General features: G+C 48.2%; 4 protein-coding genes across 4 annotated transcripts; 1 reads left to right on the top strand and 3 right to left on the bottom strand.

Annotated features, from left to right (window-relative positions):
• Positions 1-39: 39 nt before the first annotated feature.
• BDV37DRAFT_288996 (bacterial alpha-L-rhamnosidase-domain-containing protein) lies at positions 40-2847 on the bottom strand (the record flags this gene model as incomplete). The annotated part of the gene is made up of 2 exons (XM_032088371.1): positions 40-2415; positions 2470-2847. The coding sequence occupies 2 exons, from the start codon at positions 2845-2847 to the stop codon at positions 40-42; spliced, it is 2754 nt and encodes a 917-aa protein (XP_031935243.1).
• Positions 2848-3399: 552 nt separating this feature from the next.
• Positions 3400-5069, top strand: BDV37DRAFT_288995 (general substrate transporter; the record flags this gene model as incomplete). Its single annotated transcript, XM_032088370.1, has 4 exons — positions 3400-3448; positions 3508-3957; positions 4038-4362; positions 4421-5069. The coding sequence occupies 4 exons, from the start codon at positions 3400-3402 to the stop codon at positions 5067-5069; spliced, it is 1473 nt and encodes a 490-aa protein (XP_031935242.1).
• A 2148-nt stretch (positions 5070-7217) lies between these two features.
• On the bottom strand, positions 7218-14810 carry tor (putative TOR pathway phosphatidylinositol 3-kinase TorA). Its single transcript, XM_032083687.1, has 3 exons — positions 14586-14810; positions 7889-14526; positions 7218-7818 (listed from the first exon to the last, which is right to left on the bottom strand). Exons 1-3 carry the CDS (start codon positions 14710-14712, stop codon positions 7429-7431), a joined length of 7155 nt encoding a protein of 2384 aa, XP_031935241.1. The 5' UTR covers positions 14713-14810; the 3' UTR covers positions 7218-7428.
• Positions 14811-15544: 734 nt separating this feature from the next.
• On the bottom strand, positions 15545-18815 carry BDV37DRAFT_276542 (mitochondrial 37S ribosomal bS1m domain-containing protein; the record flags this gene model as incomplete). Its single annotated transcript, XM_032085582.1, has 6 exons — positions 15545-16929; positions 17579-18077; positions 18134-18424; positions 18490-18622; positions 18693-18744; positions 18794-18815. The coding sequence occupies 6 exons, from the start codon at positions 18813-18815 to the stop codon at positions 15545-15547; spliced, it is 2382 nt and encodes a 793-aa protein (XP_031935240.1).
• Positions 18816-19336: the final 521 nt, after the last annotated feature.

Below are 19336 nucleotides of genomic sequence, written 5' to 3'. Positions count from 1 at the left end.
ATATACTGTGCCTATGGCTTAGATTCACATGCTTGTCACTCAAGGCCATATCACACATTTATATACACCAGGCATCAGTGTCACTTCGGGTCCGTTTACCTTATTTGCCTCTTGCCCCCCACTCCTCTGAACCTGTGCCAAACTGCCACTGGATGGTAGCTGTAACGTACAGACGGTGCTGGTTGGGACTGTAACTTCTAGCTGGGCACTCGTGTCCTCAGCCTGCGTACGATCAAAGCATACCCGAATCAAGCCGTATGGGCAATCCACTTCTCCTTCGACAAAGTTAAACTCACTTCGAAATGGCGGCCGTAGTTTCCATGTGCGGTACGCGTCGCCGACAGGCTGCACACCAAGCACCGCAGCGTAGAACCATTCATAGATCGTCCCAAGCATATCGTGACACTTGGACCGGCAAGCGTCCTGCCAAAACTCTGAGAGAGTGGTCTCACCGCGTCGGATGAATCGCATGTAACTGGGATGTTCCTCCTGCCTGGCCATGGCGAGGACAAGGTCGGGACGATCTACTTCGGCCTCAGCAAACGTGCTCCAGACGTACTTCAGCCCAATTTCTCCAGCGCGAATCCTCGGGCCCGACTCCTCTACGGCAGCAACAAATGCCTGGATGATATCAGAGCGGTACTCTGCGGGCACCAGGCCGAACTGCAGCGCGAGTGCCTGGTTAACCATAGTGCGGTCATGGACACCAGGATTATCTAGAGAAGTATAGAAAGCATAGGGGTATTCAGTCTTATCGGAGACCAGAAGGTGGGAATTGTAAACATCGTAGATGCGTGCAGCCCAGGCCTCATACAAGGCAGCATCCTCGGTAAATCCCAGCTCCGTTGCCATCATCGATACGTTGCAGAGACAGCGATAGTAAACCGCAGTTTCAATGTTTGCTTGATGATTTCCGAAGGCTATATCATAGCCCCAGTCGCCTAGTCCATGCTCAATTAGGCCGCCTTTCCGTTCTTTTGTTTTCATATACTCCATATATCGTACACAAGGCTGATATATCTTAGAGTATACGTGGGTAGACCCGTAGTAGCGCTTGATCAGCTCGGGAAGGAAGCACACCGCACAGCCCCAGGTAATAGTGTCATGGAGAGGACCACACATGTACCGAATCTCCGGTGCCATTGTAGGTACCAAACCATTTGGCTCCTGAGCATCGATGATATCATCCAAAATTTTCGTGTAGACGGCTTCCATATCACGGATATACTGCGTGGCAGGTGCAAGAAGCGATGTGACCTCGAGCCATCCGAATTTCTCAATCTGTGGGCAATCGGTATGGTAGCTAAATATGTTGCTGGCGAAGGTCCAATAACAAGCATTGATAAGTGCATTGACGTCTTCTTTATCGGTTTTGAGACACCCAAGCTGCCGTGCAGCTGATGAGACATGTCGAGCACTTAGAGAATGAATGATGGGAAGATTATCACTATCGGCGTCGGAGACACCCTCCACTTGGATATATCGAGCACTTGTGAAGCAGAAGTCTGGAGTCCATGTCTCGCGGCCTTCACCAGTAAGGATGATCTTCGAGTATACGTTATGCTCGAATTCTTTGAACAGGGGATCTGGCATGAAGACCTCTCCATTATTGCCAAGGGTTTCGGAGTATCTAACAATGACCTCTGATGCAGATGGTCCACTGACCTCCAGTTGCACCATGATGCTGGAGTTCTGTCCCAAGTCATGAACGATAACGCCAGGGCGAGTGACCTGACGTTTGATAGGATGAAAAGTGTTATGCAGGACGACTGGGGGCTGGCTCTGATAGCTCAACTTGCCTCTTGGACCAGTCAAAGGCTTTGCTGGCGACCAATCCGCATCATCAAAATCAGGAGAATCCCAACCAGTGGGGTACAATCGTCGATCGTGATTCTCTGAGGCATAAATATTGGCAAGGGTGGTAGCACTTTTCCTCACCTTCCACGTTGGGTCTGACACTATGGTCTCGTGGGAACCATCGGCATAGTGTAGGTGAACCTCAGCGAAGAAGCATAGCTCGTTTCCATATCGAACGAAGGTATTATCCTCATATGTGGGCCAGAAAAAACGGTCACCCTGATCACCTGCGTAGAAGCCGTTTCCAACATGAGCCCCAATGACGTTCTCCCCTTGTTGCCATTGAGAAGTTAAGTCGTAACCGACATACTGAACAGATCGGTGGTAATTTGTCCAGCCAGGATCAAGTACATGATCAGATACTGCCTTTCCGTTGACGGTGAGATTGAAATGTCCCAGTCCCGATGCAAATACAACGACTCGAGAGGGCTGTCGAGCAAGCTGAATAGACTTTCTTAAATAGATGGGCTTGTCTCCGCCATCACCCACCCAAACCGCTTTCCATCGGTTGGGCTCGTCCTCAAACCAAGTCCGGAATATGAGACTACTGTGTGGCATCTGGCGTAGTGAGTAAAAAGTTCAGGTCAGCCAATGACAACTAGGTATGCTTACATATGTCTGATTCATGCTGTACGGTGGTAACAGCCCCGATGAGCGCGGATATGAGGTATAGAACTCGTTCACAGAGCTTTCAAATGGAATGCCATTTTCGTCCCATACAGTCACTTTCCAATAATGGAAAGTGGTCGACTGGAAAGGCTGGTTGGGAATGCATTTGATGTTTCTCTGAGCATCACTCTCAACACGCCCTGAGTCCCAGCATACACCACTCGATGCCAAATTATCACGGTCGGTGGACACAACTACCCGATAGGCTGTCTGTCTGGCATACTCGTTGTCGGCGTGTAAAGCCCAGAAGAATCTAATCTCATCGGTGTCTATACCGATGACTTCATGGAAGCCATGGATGCCACAGCGAGTGAATTCCATGACGGCGGTAAGCAGGTGCTGCCTAGACAAACGACTTAGTTCAACGGAGATGCAAAATTTGTGCGAGACCACGCCTTGTAAAATAATTCAAGGTGGACACGAACTGTGCCAGCCGTTGCTGTCGGCACAAGTCACACCGGTGGACTTGCCGAATGGTTGCGGACCTTCAAAATATTCTTAATAATTGCAGGGATGCCGTCGGACTCTTTCTTACCGAACCAGCATCATGATGGCGTCCTAACGGCGTGACTCTTTTTCTTCTAGCCCTCGGAGGGCTCCATTTTCGGGAGTGAAATACGGTTGCGACGGGGCCCGCTAGCCCATCTCTAGTGCCTGGCCGGTGCCACGCCATGTCTCTCTCCACAGTCTTAGTTCGGTTTAATGTTGTCCGTAGTTTCCCCGTGGGCTCTTCCCCGGTCTGGGGTTCGTTGCCTTCAAGTGAACGACGGGTTTAAGTAGTCTTGTATTTGGCCTCTTCTTGATGTCCTAGATGCATGACTGTCAAACACTTCAAACTAGTACTATAGCAGTGGACCGGTCACAGCATTAGACATGGGGCATGCACAAACAATATTCTCGGCTCTCTTCCTGGCCGTAGGAGGTACTTCTGAATCCCTTTACTTGAGATATCATCATGTTGCTGATCACAGGGCACTGCAGGATTCCTCTTCGGTTATGATAGCGGTATCATCACTTCAACTATATCCTTGGCCACATTCAAGGAATACTTTGGCAATCCGAGTGGCACGGTAACCGGTGGTGTAGTGTCTTCATTTCAGGGTGGTGCTATCGCAGGAACAATGTTTAATATGGTTTTTGCGGATCGGATTGGTCGAAAGTACTCCATCTTGGCCGGTGCCATAGTTTCCTGTGTGGGATGTGCCATTCAAGCCGGCTCCGTGGCCATGTCGATGTTGATTATAGGCCGATTCATTGCTGGAGTAGCAGTCGGCATGCTTACTGCTACTATCCCCATGTATGCCTCGGAGCTCTCTGAACCTCAAATGCGTGCTTCATTATCCGGCTTACTACAGTGGATGTTGAGTTGGGGCTATCTCATAGCCCAGTGGCTAGGATATGGCTGCTCTTTCAACAAGACAGAATTCTCATGTAAGGTTGATTCCAAGCTCTTGGCATTTTCTACTATTTTGCTATATCTCCGGGAGGACACTAAGCAAACAACTTCTTAGGGCGCTTCCCGTTGGCGTTCCAATGTCTTCCTGGTATAATCCTAGTGGTGGGCATCTGGTTCCTCAATGAGTCTCCTAGATGGCTTATGGAGAAGGATCGTCAAGAAGAGGCAAGACAGGTGCTCATGAGTCTCCGAAAAGGGAAAGATCCCGAGTTGATTGAGCTGGAATTCCAAGAAATTCGTGATGTTATCTTGGCAGACCGCGCAATGGGCGAGGTTACCTGGAAGTCTATCATCTCGAAGCCTTCCTGGCGTCGTCGACTACTGCTTGGTTGCGGTGTTCAAGCCTTTGGTCCCCTATCTGGCACAAACGTTATCAACTAGTAAGTCGCTCAGCAATTTTTAGTACAAGCAAAGATGCAGCAACTGACAGCGGTCTAGCTATGGGCCGACGATCTACAACATTCTAGGTATTGACAACCAAACCTCACTTATGATCATCGGTATCAGCGGAGCCCTTTCAGTTGTCTACTGTACTATCGGGCTCTATCTCCTGGATAAGTTTGGCCGTATTAGACCTTTACTCATATCTGCTGCTGGCCTTGCGCTGTCATTACTAGTCAACGCAGTGCAAGCACAATACATGGATCAGAACAATGTTAACCAACTGCGCTCCATGGTGGCCATGAACTTTGTCTTCAGCTTGTTCTATACACCATTGGGTATCATATCTTGGGTCTACCCTGCCGAGATCTTCCCCGTTGAGGTTCGAGCCTTGGGTAATGCGATCACAACCTTCACTAACTGGACGGTCAACTTGGTCTTTGCCCAATTCTCACCAAACGCACTTGACTCTGTCGGTTTCAAGTATTTTTATCTCTTCTTCGCGCTGAATCTTATTGCTTTTGTGTGCTACTGGTTCTTCTACCCAGAAACTAAGGGCCGCACACTGGAGCAGATGGACGAGCTCTTCGGGGACCAGATCGTGCCGCATGCATTGCAGGACCCAGAAGGAGCAGCCGTTGCGATGGAGAAAGAAAGGGCATTAACAGATCATGTGGAGTTTGGTGAGAACAAGGAGAAGGTGTAACCCCTTCTTTTGGTCTACAGTCTACTACTGTACTTCGTACGCCCATATCAGATTACAACACCTCCGCAATGTATGCTATATGATAATTAGTCAATTCAAGGCAGACAATCTCCCAGTTCACGCATATTATCCCTAGCAGCATCTAACCAACTACATCTGTTTTTTACATGAGCCATTGACTCATCCACACACTCCTTGATCCACCACCCCAGACCACCCTCCAGTTCGGTCAACTCTTCACCGAACACACCATCCAATAAACCAGAAACAACTACTAGCTACATCTAAACCCCACTATCTCGTTTACAACTGGAACCTGGGATAACACTGGGGCTATTTCGGGAATCCCGAACCAAGCAGGCTAAGCACTCACCCGGACCCGGTTTTCTAGCCCGGGAAAGCCGAAACCCTTCCTCACCGGTATGGCACGATTGCGTTAAGACATGGATTAAAATGTCGCACGGTGTAATTCGTCAATTATCAATTGATTGCCGAGGATATCTGCCATGCTGGGGCCCCAGACCCCGTTCCTCACGCCGAAGGGCATTCAAGATTCAACCAAAGCATCAAGCTAACAAGTGGGACGGCGGCGTTTTTAGCATCTGATTGGAGAGTCGCCGCTCCCCGTAATTGCTTCGACCAGACAAACGGCGGCGGCTGTCCAATCATATACTGAAAACGCCGCCGCTATTTTTGTTCAATTGCTTGGAGGCTTGAGTACTCGGCACCCCGTCTTGACCGAGCCATGGTCTCGCCGACTGGTCTCAATCTAAAGGGCACCCACATGACTAGTCATCTAGGCAGAATCGCTTAGATAAAATCAATCAACGACTTCTTCCCCTAATGGCCTTTTCCAACCATATAATACTTGTAAGTGCGATGTCAGCGATTCGTGATTGTATTGGTGATGGAGGAAGAAGGCTATCTATCCGCGGAATCCCGCCCCGAACCCTCGGGTCGGGATATCCTTATTGAAATGCTGGACCCGAACCCCAGCCCATTAACAATTCCGAAGTGTCACAGCTCGCTTACTGGATACTTGAACCAAGTTAAACATGGACTGGGGCGATAGGAACTCGTCTGTCCCATTATCGTCCTTTTTAATATGGGATAAGCTAACATCGAGGTCTTCCTTTTTTTTTTTTTTTTTTTTACCCCAGAGACAATGTAACGTAAAGATGCCCTGCGCTCCTGCAAGCCGCCATGGCGGACAGGTAGAGTGCTATTTAGATATTGACAAGCTCGAAACACTCACCCTACAATCCTTACCTATACTTACATCCAGTAGAGAAACGTGTAGTGTGATAGTGGAGGCAAGAGGCACAGAAGATTTAAATTTTAAATAGTGTATACCCTCAGCCCACTTCGCTTGCTTCCTGATATTCTTCATCTTCTTGTCTGCTATGGCCCTCAGGACCGTCTCTCGTGGGTCGTATATCAACTGTGCCTTAGGAGCATTGAACTTCTACCATAGTTTGTGTGATGTCCCACTTTGAATAAACGTTACCAGAAATGTACTCCCCTCGTTGGTAGTAGTGGCACCTGTGCTAAGGCTCGGGGGAACTTAGTCACTTCGTTTGATATAACCAAACAAAGTTGCTCTGTTCACAGTTTCCTCCCCCGGTACCTGCGGTACAATGATAATGAGATGCTTTGATGCTCAGTGGAGTTACTTATAAGTAACAGGCAGACAAAGTACCGAGTGAAGTTTTTCACAGATCAAGAGCCCATCCGACTTTTGCTTCTCGGTGGCATAATGAACAATAATCGGAACAACAATCTCCGAGGTAAATCCAAGTGCGATATTTACGCTGCCTTCTATCCGAGCCAATTCGATGCTACGAGGATTCCATTCCCTCATGTAGGGCACCGGCGAGATACGGGATCTTGAACTGGGGGTAATATTTCTACGCGTCACCCGCCACAGGCTCATTGGCTATGTTACTCATACTCCTGGTCTATATTTCGTTTCTTATGGCCAGTCAGCTACCATAGTATTTGTCAATAACGGAAGCTGATTGGCAATGGATAATCTCCCATTGAGCTGCACTCTCTAATATCTGCGATGCTACGTCGGTATAAGAAATGACTCACTCATATTATGTTAAGTCGGTTTGTGACAGGTTCACTCCTGTACAGTAGATCGTAGCATGAAACGTCAGATGTTATTATTATGAACACAGATCCTGACTGCCCATATCCGTAGTATAGCAACGGGAATCAATAGGACAGAATAATTCTACAGGCGAAAATAACTTCAGATATAAAACAACCCGTGTCATGCAAAATCCGTCATATCGCAACTTGCGCCGTCATACGCCTGAAGACACAGCCCGCAAAGAAAAACAATGTTGATTGATCACCAGAAACTGCACCATCCAATCCAGTGCTGACAAATGTTCTCAACGCTAGTTGCCTGTGCAAGGAGTTTATCAACCTGATCACTGACATTGAGCTCCTCAGTGGGCTTGAAGTCTCGGCCAGTTAACTTCTCCTTGACTCGCGCTAGCACTTGTAAGGCGCGTGCATTCTGTGCTTCGCGGGCTTCATTTGGTATGCCCTCCTGAGCATCAAGGATACCGCCTTCAAGAATCGATGGCCGTCGATGGCGGGAGAAGTTGCTGGGTTGGACACCCTGTTCAGAGTTGATATTACCAATGATCGATTGCCGGCGCTCTGACGAGAATGGCATCCTGTCTGGCGACTCACGGACTCCTAGACGCCAGTTGATCAAAGGATCATGAATAAACTGCAAGAAAATAAAAGTTAGATGCGAATATTCGGTAGAACCAATACGAGGAACAATTTTGAGAACTTACAGCTTCCAGAACAGCCATCAGAGAGTCTTTGTTTTCTCTCAAGACACGCATGACAGCCTCGCACGTGATCCGGTAGCTTCCTTCAATGTTGCTAACTTCCATGGCAAAGGTCAACATACGAGTCAACCGGAACGGAACTCTTTCCGGATATTTCTCCCGATGCATTGCAACTTCGAAGCAATCGCCAAAATCAATGTGGACCACCTTTCCAGTAATCCGGTCCAAAAGAAGGTTGGACGGATGACGATCACCCAGACCAAGGATGTAACCCACCATTGACATGACACCGAGGGACCGAGTGTAGTTTGTTCGTCGGTCCAGCCACGCTTCTGAGCTTTTACTCTTAAGCCACAGGACCCGGTACAGATCCTTTCCGGTAGTGTTATCCATAGCATATCCAAAGACTTCCACTTTCTGCATGAGAGTAAGGTTGTCATAATCTGGCGCCATTTGCAACATGATACGGTGTTCAATATTCAGGAGGATTCGGCGACTCTCTCGGTATTCTTTGATCAATGCGTGCAGCGTGTCACTGTTTGAGACCCAACCCAGGAGACCAGAGCTCTGAGACAATGGAATGGCTGGGAATCGTTGCACTGAAAGATGGCGTTTGAAGCTCTCACTGTCATTATCGAGGAGCGTATTCACGAGGCCGAAAAGCTGCATGACTCGCTCATCCTGTCTAATATCTTCGTGTCCCTTCAGTGCGTACATGTATGAATTGCCATCGCTACCCTTCAGGGTCATCCTGCGTGGACGCTTCTTGGTTTGAAGGACATGAAGTATAGGATCGAAGCTCATGATACGGATGATTGGTCGGCCACTCTGGTAGGTGCCCGGAACGGCAAGATCAAGGTCCGTACAGTCTTTAAGTTTGGGAGAGACATATTTCAAGTCAAGTGTAGACAATTGCGGAAGCTGTCGGCTTATCTTCCGGAATACAGTGTAGTAAAGATCCCAAGCTTGGTTCAGGTCACCAATCTCTTCGGTTTCACGGTATAGCATGCAGTAATGCTTTGCCTCTGCAAGGTCCCGACCAAACGCCTGTGCGAAAGATACTTCACGTAATGTCTCGGCCCCCTTATCAAGCATTTCATGGAGTGGTGCAAGAGTTGCAAACATTCCTTCGACATTGTGGTCACCGAAATAGAGGCGGGAAGCTTCCTCCAAGCCTTCGTGCCAGAGCTCGTGCCATAGAACGGCAACCCGAATCAATTCATGACTTACAAGATCAGCTTGCTCGACCAGTTTTGCACTGTGTTGCCGCATACTGTCCATGATGCTACTTGCGGACTGCGACCGTCGAGCAACATTTGATTTCATCGCAACGGTCAACGGATACACCAGCGCCTGAGGATGGACCTTACCGACCTCAGCAAGTAGTCGATGGACGGCGCTTCGGACCCGGATGTTTGGCTGATTAATTCGTGCAATGAGTTGAGGTGTAACTGCGAGCCAGGTGTCGATATTCACTGCCGTGAAACCTTCCGTAACAACGGCATTTACTTCCTGATCACCACCGTGAGTAAACCAGAGTGTAAGTAACCTTAGGGTATCTTGCAAAGATGAGGTTGACGACAATGATATGGATCTGAGGAAACCACGAATAGCCGGTATGACATGCTCTGCTACAATGTGCCCAGGAACCATGGCCAATGTCGCGCCATCTTTGCTAGCTTGGCTGGCGATTGTTGTAACGACTTCAAAGTTGGCCAATGCCCACGAATGCCAAGCTTTGTAAGAATCGCGGTTGTATTTCGTAGCGGCAGAGTATGCGTTGAGAACCTCCCGGACGTGCTCTGGTTTCCAATCTCCCTTTTGTAGAGCAGTCTGCCACTCGCCTTGCCTAAGGTAGCTCTTAGCAAGGAGCCTTCTGAACTTAGCGACATCCCCAATACGTTCCCGTAGCCCCATGATATCTCCATGGTTTGTATCTTGGATGCCGTTAACGCCATTAACGCCATTGTGCTCTGACTGTGAAATCATGACAGCGTTAAATCTCGTGAAGTCTTCGGTGAGACTTGTAGTGAACTCTTTGAGCATCTGAAGAGCTTCACGCTGTCGCCCAGTAGCCCAGCTGAATTTCAAGCGAGCATATGTGACCTCTGGAGGAGCAACAGCCCGGGTACCGTTGTTATCAGAAACAACAGTCTCCAGCGATGCTAGAGACCGCTCAGCAAGCCCCATTCGATTGGATTTGCGACAAAGATTGGCGAATTTAATCCACATGTCAAGGTTTTCCCGAGGGGACGTGACAAGTGCTCTAACCTTGAGCATGCGCTGCCATACTTCAACATTCTGTTGGCAGCCAAGTAATCGTTTATTCCATGTTTGACGCATGGAATCCTGCTTCTCTGGATCACCGATATTCTGCTTGTATGTAATGATCTCCTCGAGTTCAGCGAGCATCTGAACGCGGACGACGACATTATAAGCACGGTTATATGATTCACCGAGTAATGCTGAAAGTTCGGTGTCGAGTCCATTCCGCGCTTTTTCAATATACATCGTTGCCTCCTCAAACTGGTTTCGATAAATGGCAAGAATAGCACCAAAGAATGACCTGTCGGGTGACTGTTCTTTCATAACACCCAGGTAGGAGTCCATCAATTCCCATTGACCACGACCCCAAGCAGCAGCAGCCGCTAGAGGCGCAATGGCTCTCCGGTGTTCCAATGAGGCCTGATTCCACTTCTCTTGAGCGAGATCAGATAATATCTTCCACTCGCCAAGGGCGTGCAGACAGCGCATTTTGCCCATTGTGACGCCAAAGGAATCCGGGTCTATCTTCTCACGTCTCTTGTAGGCAGCAAGGGCCTCCTCCCAGCGCTGAAGCTTTTCGAACCAGGTTTCCTTGAGCTCTACATCCCGATAAGCTTGGGCTTTCCGAAGAATACCAATGGCAGCATCAGATTGTTGAAGCTGGTTGTTGATGGTAATCAAAGCCTCAACTGCACCCGAATTTTGATCTTGTTCGAACTCAAGTTCTTTATAGTGAAGAGCTTTTGCAAATGCATGGCACTTGGCGGCATATTTGCCAAGTGTGCGAATGTCAATGGGGAGGGCTTTGTCGTCGTGCTCCATGAACTCAGCGAGGTTGAGCAAAACCTGCAAGATTTCAGGAGGAATATTAGGTGACGTGAGTGCCTTTTCAATCGACCGAACAAGTTCTTCCTGGTATTGGTCATACAACTCAGTCCAGCAGGATACGAAGGCAGCATTGAACAGATCTTTTGCTAATGGCTGGTAAATTCCAGCTAGACTGGCACATGCACGCAAGGCTGGAGAAGGTGACTCCTTCAAAAGTTCCACACTGAATCGACGTATCCACTCCTGCCAGTCCTCACGCGTCGACTTTTGAGAGGCATCCCAAGCATTCTTCAAGTGCTGCTGGTTGACAACCATCTTCTTCTGTCCAATTTCGGCAAAGTTGGTATCATCCGCTAGGGCTGCATAATTCTCATCAGGGTTGAGATCCTGCGGAAGTGGGTCTCCTTTCTGTAATTTTGTCACTAGAATATGATAATTGACATGAGTGATCTGGTGACGCTTGATAACCTTGCTCAGAAGATGGATGTAGTGACTGAAATCCTGGCCCAACTGGAAAATGAGAGCGCAGATACAATCCATAGCGGCCTGTCGCAACATTCGATCGTTGCCCGCAACAACGCGGGACAGGGAATGAACCATTAAAGAAGAAAAGTCAGATACGTTGACTTGCCGTGAGAGTTTCGTAAGACTATCTATGGCGGTCTTCCGAATGCTCTGGGGGTTTTGAGTTCTGTCAAAAAGGCGCACAATAGACGGAACAATTAAATGCATGTACTCCTCTCCACTAGTGCCAAATATTAAGAAGGTGTGAAGTATTCTTTCTGAAGGCTGTCGACGTGGTGTGTTGTCCTTCTCGAGGGTATCCAACATCATGGGAATGAGGCCCGCCATGTATTTCTTGAATTCGCCTTCTAAAGACTTAGCAATGGCCTCCACAAGCAATAATATCGTGGCTTGAACTTGGTATGATGCATCCCAGAAATCGCGAACAACTTCAATAATCTCAGGGAGGAAAGCCCGGATGTGCTGCCTCACAATATTGACCAATATTGCCATCTGGTTAAAATACGACTCCAAGCGGCTCGGGGGTGATCCTCTTATTACGGCTATAAAGCCAGGGATTATTTGCCCCAAAAATGGCACGCACTTCAATCCCAGTGTCTTGAAGATAGTGACGATGGCATCAATAACCGCTGAATGGTATTGGGCGAGAGAGTTTTCGCGTAGTATATTCTGCATCAACGTGTTGATGACTACCGTTGGGTAGTACTCTTCATTGGAAGGAGTAAGCCCTTGCATAATCAAAGCGACGTCGGAGACAGTTTGGACTTCATTGATATGGTGAATGTCTGGCGCAGTTTCACTTATTTGCTGGTACCTGTACGGATCCAAGGCGCCAAGAATACCCAGCAATTTTATTGTCTCCTTCCGTAGAGAACCCGTCTGTTCCGTCTTGATTATATTTATAAGCACAGCAAGGAGGTGAGGATATTCAAGGTACGGGTCGATAACGTATCCAGAGTTGCTGGCTAACTGGCCCAGTGTGCGCAAGGCTGCCTCCCGCTTGGCATGGGAAGAGAGGTCCTGCAACGAATCCAAGATGACAGGCATCAGCTGTGGAAGGTACAACTTCATCTCGCCTCCCCCGACATTGGCAAGTTCACCGATAGCTTTCAAGGTAGTCGAAGCAACACCGGGATTAGTATCAGTCGCTTTTGGGAGCAAAGTGGTCACCATAGGATCAACATATGACCTGATAAGTTTTGTTGCATTTGAGACAAACAAGCTAATGAGCTGAGCACTCTCTTCTTTTTGGCGGGCCGTGCTGGCAAATCCAAGCCCCGTCAGAAGATTGACGAGTAATTTTCGAAGAGGCGGGAATACGTAGGCTGGGTTGACACTTGAAAGGCGCCCAATGATGCAAATGGCAGCTTCTCTGACGGAGAAGACTTCATCATTGACCGCAAGGAACAAACAACGAATATTCTCTGGGCGTGCAAGGTGGCGGTCGAATTTGCGATCTAAGGACCACAAGACTGTACGTCGGATCTCTGAGTCGGGATCGCCGACACCAACCGTCAAAAGCTTGTCAATGACTTCACTAACGACCTGTATCGAGTGACTACTAGTCTGATTGATGATTGGATCATGGACAAATAGTTGGCAACAGGTAAGTGCTGAAGCTTTCCGAATTTCAGAGTTGTCATTCTCGACATAGTTGATGGCAACATCACGAACAAACTCGTTGAGTATGTGACCGGAGAAATCGAAGCTTCCTAGAGTGTGAAGTGCTAGTGCTATCTCTGCATCCGAATGCAGCTCTTGCGAGGCGAAATCTTTCGCAAATGATGGAATAGGAGGCAGTCTGCTCTCTGGGCAACCTAATGGCCGAAACGGGGCTCCTTTAAGAATCAGACTCAGCATATCCAATAGCTTTTCTTGGATAGTAGGCTTAATTTGTGGGATAAAATGAGCCATATCAAAAAGTGCTTGAGTTAATGATTCGCTTAGTCCGCACGCGAAGATTGGGTCTAGCAATGATTCCATGTAGTTGTTCAGCGCCGGTCCTACAGCCAATGCCAACATGCTGATACATTCGAACATTGGCGCTTCATTAACACCAGCACGGTTCCTTGCTTTCATGGCCAGGCCCTCCCTGATGTAAACGATGATCCCATCGAGGTATTGCGCAATAGCCACACCGACGGCATTGGCAATCTTTCCTATAGCAATGAATGCCTCATTGCGCTCCTTGTCCCTCTTCAGCTGTGCTTGAAGGTAGACCATGAATCTATGAAGGTACGTCTCTGTAAAGTCAACCGGGGCATAGCAGGCAAGGATAGGGATTGTCAAAACGACTTGTGCGCGAATCTTTTGGTCACGATGATCTTTGAGACGAAGAACAATTTCACAAGCATTCCTGTAATGTTCATTCATAAACATCGCGCCTTTGAGAAGAAGCTCCTTCAGGACCAGTAGTGACCCGTGAATCCAGTCTACATTGTTAGACTTCAAGCCCTGGAGTGCTTCTTCATAAATCCGTGCGAACCACGACTTTCGAACCTGAGAGTCTCTAGCAGCGATAATTTCGAAGCATTCCCTGACTGCCTCTGAGGCTGTTTCTCGGATAACCACCTTCGGGTCCCTAAGCGCAACCCAGATGAGCTCGAAGATTTGGGGGACAAAGCCGTATAGAAGTGTTGGGGACCCTTTGGCGAGTTCGCGGATAACGAGTACGGCAGCAACTCGTCGGCTTTCTTGCCTTTCAGACTGAAGCCACTCTAAGGCCGACTGTATTTCACTCTCAACAAGCTCCGCAGTAAGAGCTCCGCCCGGTTTAGCCAAACGGCCCAGAGCTTTGGCAGCGTATACCAACACTCCATTATCGTTGCTGCGGAGAGCGCTTCGCAGATAACTGGCAAATCGGGTAGTCTTCTGGGCAGCGTCTACTCCATCGAAATCTATCAGACGATCCAGCGCTAGTAGGCCACCGATTCGTTCATTTGCGTCGCTGCCTGTGACGACAAGTTGTGCAATGCGCTGGCTGACGGCATTATAAAATTCAAGAAATTTCTCCGGAGGCCAATCTATGGTGAGGGTAATGATATTAGCATCCCCCAAGATACGGCCAGGAATCAGGTGTTACCTCGTGAGATAGCAAGGACATTATCGTAAAGCTCGTAAGCAGCTCTCACCCGCGTTTCTTCATTCTTAGACTTCAACTCAACGAAGAGTCGTTGAGTGACGTCCGTAATAGGACCTGCTTGCGCCATACTTGCGTAGCACACCCCAGGGTGGACATTTGAAGTCAACCTCTAGGGCATGTACGATGACACGGGTTGAGCATGAGATATAGAGTAGTTGATGGGCGTCGTGAATGATGTGGGAGGTGCGGTTTGAGGGCCTTCCGGGTGATGCACGGGCCAAGCCGCTTCTGGCCTGGGGCATCTTCTTGGCTTGCCGTTGCGCTTATGTATGCAGTAGTTCGGGTAACTAGTTATTGGGTGCGACTGTATACCGTCAAATGCTTCCAATGGTTGATATCAGATATAGTATCGGATGCACCCTGGTTTGCCCGTACTTATTGCGTCTATCTAAATATACTACCTTGCTCCACCAGAATTTTCTCCTGTAAATGTGGTTCTCTCATGATATGTACGGAGCCGACAGCGGTTGTGCTCGTTGCCCCTCGTCCACCTTTTGCCAGCCTTGCATTGAATAAGGATGTGTACACACACCCAGTTGCAGGATTTTGGTGCCCGACATTTCTCAATATCACATGCTAAGGTATTATGTCTTAGTTTACGATACACAAAGCCCTTATATGAGAAAGTCTCCTAGCTTGTGCAATTGCGGGTGACTAAATCGTAAGCAATTGCTACCTTTGGGGTATGGATCGTCGTATTACAATTCATAGATGTAAGAATTGATTTGAGAATTTAAATTTTCACAGAAAGAATATAATACTAATGACATGCTTTATAACACAAATGGAAGGGGCACAGAAATAATTTTACATTTATCGTCCAATGGTCTAATCGTACAACCAACTGTTCTCTCTGCTCAAAACCTTGTAAAAAATTGAAAATAGTTGGCAGTACTCTCTTATGAGGAGCTAAGAGTCTTCATCAGGTTTTTGGCGATATCCTCGGTGGTATGCTGCGGTTCTCTCGAAGGCCTAAAACGTGGCTTTTGCTTGTCCAGTCTCGGGACGACACGCTGATCACCACGAGCAACATCGGATATGGTTGTCAGGGAGGGTTTCTTGTAATCCTCAATGTTGTAGGGAGCTTTCGCAGTGGCACTAGCTCTGTAGGATGCCAAGCCAATTCTACCCTCCGAATCAACCGAAGCCCGGATAGGAGTAACCCAGTACTTGGCACCACCGGGGATAGATACGTCAAAGTAGGCTAGGCCCGGAGGAGAGCCCTGTTCCACGAAAGTCATAGCGTTCAAGTCCTCCACAGCGATACCACCAACACCCGCAATAGCCTTGGAGGTTCTGCCCTTGAACCTACCCTTTGGTCGCAAGATACGGGCCTCCACTGGACGCTGATACGCCTGAGGACCAAACTTGGGGTGATTGTAGATTAAAGCATGCGACCGTGTGTATGACAGTCCGGCAGAAGGGTGAGTCTTTGGAGGACCGGATACAGCGTATTCTGCCGAAGACAGCTTGGTTCCAGGTGATTGGTAGTATTTGTGACCAATTCGGTCGCTCGGTACGGCCGGGGGCGAGGGCAGGTCCAATAGCTCAAAGACCACGGGGCCAAGGGAGAAAGGATCTGTACGTAATGACTTGAGGTAGGTCTGGAACTCCTCCTCCGTAACCTTTACCGGCTCAAGCGCCTCCAGATCCTCTCCGTTATCTTGAGCTTGCTTTCTCCGCTCAACATTTCGCTTTTCAGAGAAGAGTTGGCGGAGTTTTTGCAAAAGCTCTGGCTTATTGCTCCGCACTTTCTTCAGGTAGGCACTGAATTCGGCCTCCGTCTGTCCAGCCAGCCAGGGCCCGGAGTGCCTAAATTGCTTGGCGCCGGTCTCTTCAAGGCCTTTGCTAGTATCTGTGTTGTCCACATACGACTCGAAGGGGCTCTGATGCCTAGGAACAATACTAGTTGCGTAGTTGACTTTCGAAGGTAAAGAGAGAGGCATATGGAGTTCCTGGAATTTCTCAAGGGTCACCGTATGGTCGGCCGCAGACTCGAAGTCGGTAACATGTTCAAACGTGTCGAGAGCATTCACTCTCACAACAGGCCTGGATGATTTAGCAGACGTAGATTTTGCAGGCAACGATCTCTTGAGACCCCAATCTCCTCTTGCTAGCGATGATGCTGGGGTAACAATGGACGCTCGGGTAGGATGAGGAAGGGTTGCGGTGTCGGACTCGAAGACGACCTTTGAGGTTGGCGGATCCTGAGGTGGTTTTAATGCTTGCGGGAGCGCGAACAGACGAGACTTCCGCAGCAGGTTTGCTGTGGGAGATAGCCGGGCTGTTGCCATGGCGTTCAATGGACAATTGCGACGTCTTGGTGGCTCTTCCTCCGGAGTATGCTGGAGAAGAAAAGTTGGTCGCGTAGACTAGCCGCGTGCCAAGCCTAAGGGGTTCGGTCAACCGCAGCAGCACAAAGTGCAGTTCCATATACACCTTTGCCAAATAGATTGTTCTTTATTCTTACGATACGCTGCCCTTATTAAAGGCAGTCGTTACGTATGTTTCATGTGCCTGTGCTTGGAAAACAGCACCCGATATTTATGATTAAGAACAGCCAGAACTATTACCTACAAAGGGAGACGAATTCAAAGCACGTGACAGCCTTACACAGTTCAAGCCTGCCTCTTTACTTCATCAATCTACTCGTTTCTCGATGCATCATATTAGAAACGACAGGACTGATCTACTTACTCTATGGATGTCATAACCAAGATGCTGTCTAGGAAGAGTGTGATCTATTTACATTCACTGTGAGAGGTGAATTCGCCTTCTCATGGGCGGCTGCTCCAACATATTGCTATATTTTACTCCGTAGAAGAGTTTAGTAAGGCATCCGGTAGGCTGCCTGGGCCTTGTATAGAATCAGGTCATATCACTGTATTTGAAGCATTTATACGAGCTCTATCCTAGTCTCGAGGATTATGCACCAACCTCCAACAATGATTTGACTGTATCGACAACCGACTCCTTCAATGACCGGTACTTGATGCCTAATACCTCAATAGACTTCTTGTTGTTAAAGCCATAGACGTTGGCAGGCAGGTCACTAGCAGAATCCTTAGGGGGCAGTTTTTCCTCAAGTTCGGGATATGCTTCGCGGATGATATCTGCAAGATCTTTGTTCGCATAAGAGCCAGAGACAAGGAAAAATCTTTGTCCACCTGCTTCTGAAACCTCAATTGCTCTCACATGGGCCAATGCAACGTCATGAACATCTACCCAAAGGAAAGTTCCGGTTGGAAGTAGCCCGTCCTTATTGTTACCACGGACCAAGTTGCTAATACGGCTGTTCGAAGTATTGACTGCGTCTAGGGAATTCAGATAAGGCACAACAGGCCCCAAAACAAGAGGAGGATTTATCGTCGCAATGTCAAAGTTTGGCTTCTCCTTCTCAACAAAGTCCCAGGCGGCCTTCTCGGCAAATGTCTTCATTCATTATCAGCATGTGTAGTTTTAATACCAATACAGTAGTTTTGGCTTACCTTGCTGGCTCTGTAGGTTTGGGAAGGGTCCATTGCTTCCTCCCAGGTCACAGGGTTCCAGTTCTCTTCGCTGTAGACCTTAGGGTGTTCCTTGACATTGACAATTGCAGCAAAAGAGGACGTAACCACGACACGCTTCACTGATGGGGCGTAGGCTTTAATTGCCTTCAAGATACCTGTTGTCCCCTTGATTGCTGGGTCCAGGAAATCTTTCACCGGGTCTGAAACATTATAATGGAAAGGAGAGGCAGTATGGAGGACATAGTCGAAGGGCGGGTTAGATTTAACGGCCTGCACGGTATGATGCTTTAGCACTACTATGGTTGGGAGGAGGAAGGATGAGCTAAGGAACTCACTTCGTCGAATGCGCCTTCTTCTGCGACATCTTTGACAATAACATATGAAAGTTTCTCCTTTGGTGTATTGGGGTGAGCGCTAAGAATTTTTTCTCCCTTATCTTCAGATCTAACTGTCACTACTGTCTCATATCTAACCAGGGACGGTCAGGGTCAGCGTGATTCGCCCCAGGAGATTGACAGTCGAAACTTATAACACTCACCCACGCTGCAGCAAGATATCAATAATATGAGCTGCGATGAATCCGCTGCCGCCTACATATGTATGTCAGAATTGCGCTCCTGATGGGGTTGTATGGCATACCGGTCAAGAGAACTTTCACCATGGTTGCAGTTGCAGTTTTTATTGTAGTTGCTAAGTTTGTTTTATTATCTCAAGCTTAGGTTTACAGTAGCAACAGACGCTGAGCGAGGAACGTCTGTCTTTATATAGTTTTGAGTAGAACGGGATGTACCCCTCCTTAACGCCAGTTTATCCGTATTTGTCCCCCACCATGGTCCACCAGCGCAGTTATCGTCTGAATATGATAGGGCATTTGATTTGCGTCAGCTTGTAGCGGAATGACGGGGTTTTGGCGGAGTCAGCATTAAGTCCGGCTGTTTACGCCGTCAGCTACCAAGTTCCACGACGGTTCTATTTGTACATATATGAGTCAAAGCTACGGTCCCAACCTTGGTGGAGATTAGCAGTTCCTTGATACATTACCCCCGAGATTAAGAAATGATGTCGCAACTGAGTCGGAGTTCGGCATTCTAAGTTTACAGAACATTAATCTAAATTCAGCTCCTTACGTATACCACTTGACAAGTAAGAGGCAACTGTTTCTACCACCGTACAGTTGCTATA

The sequence above is a fragment of the Aspergillus pseudonomiae genome (genome assembly GCF_009193645.1).
Source record: "Aspergillus pseudonomiae strain CBS 119388 unplaced genomic scaffold BDV37scaffold_136, whole genome shotgun sequence".
NCBI classification, from domain to species: Eukaryota; Fungi; Ascomycota; class Eurotiomycetes; order Eurotiales; family Aspergillaceae; genus Aspergillus; species Aspergillus pseudonomiae.
Note: the sequence above shows the minus strand (reverse complement) of the source record. Positions and strands in the feature narration are given on the sequence as shown.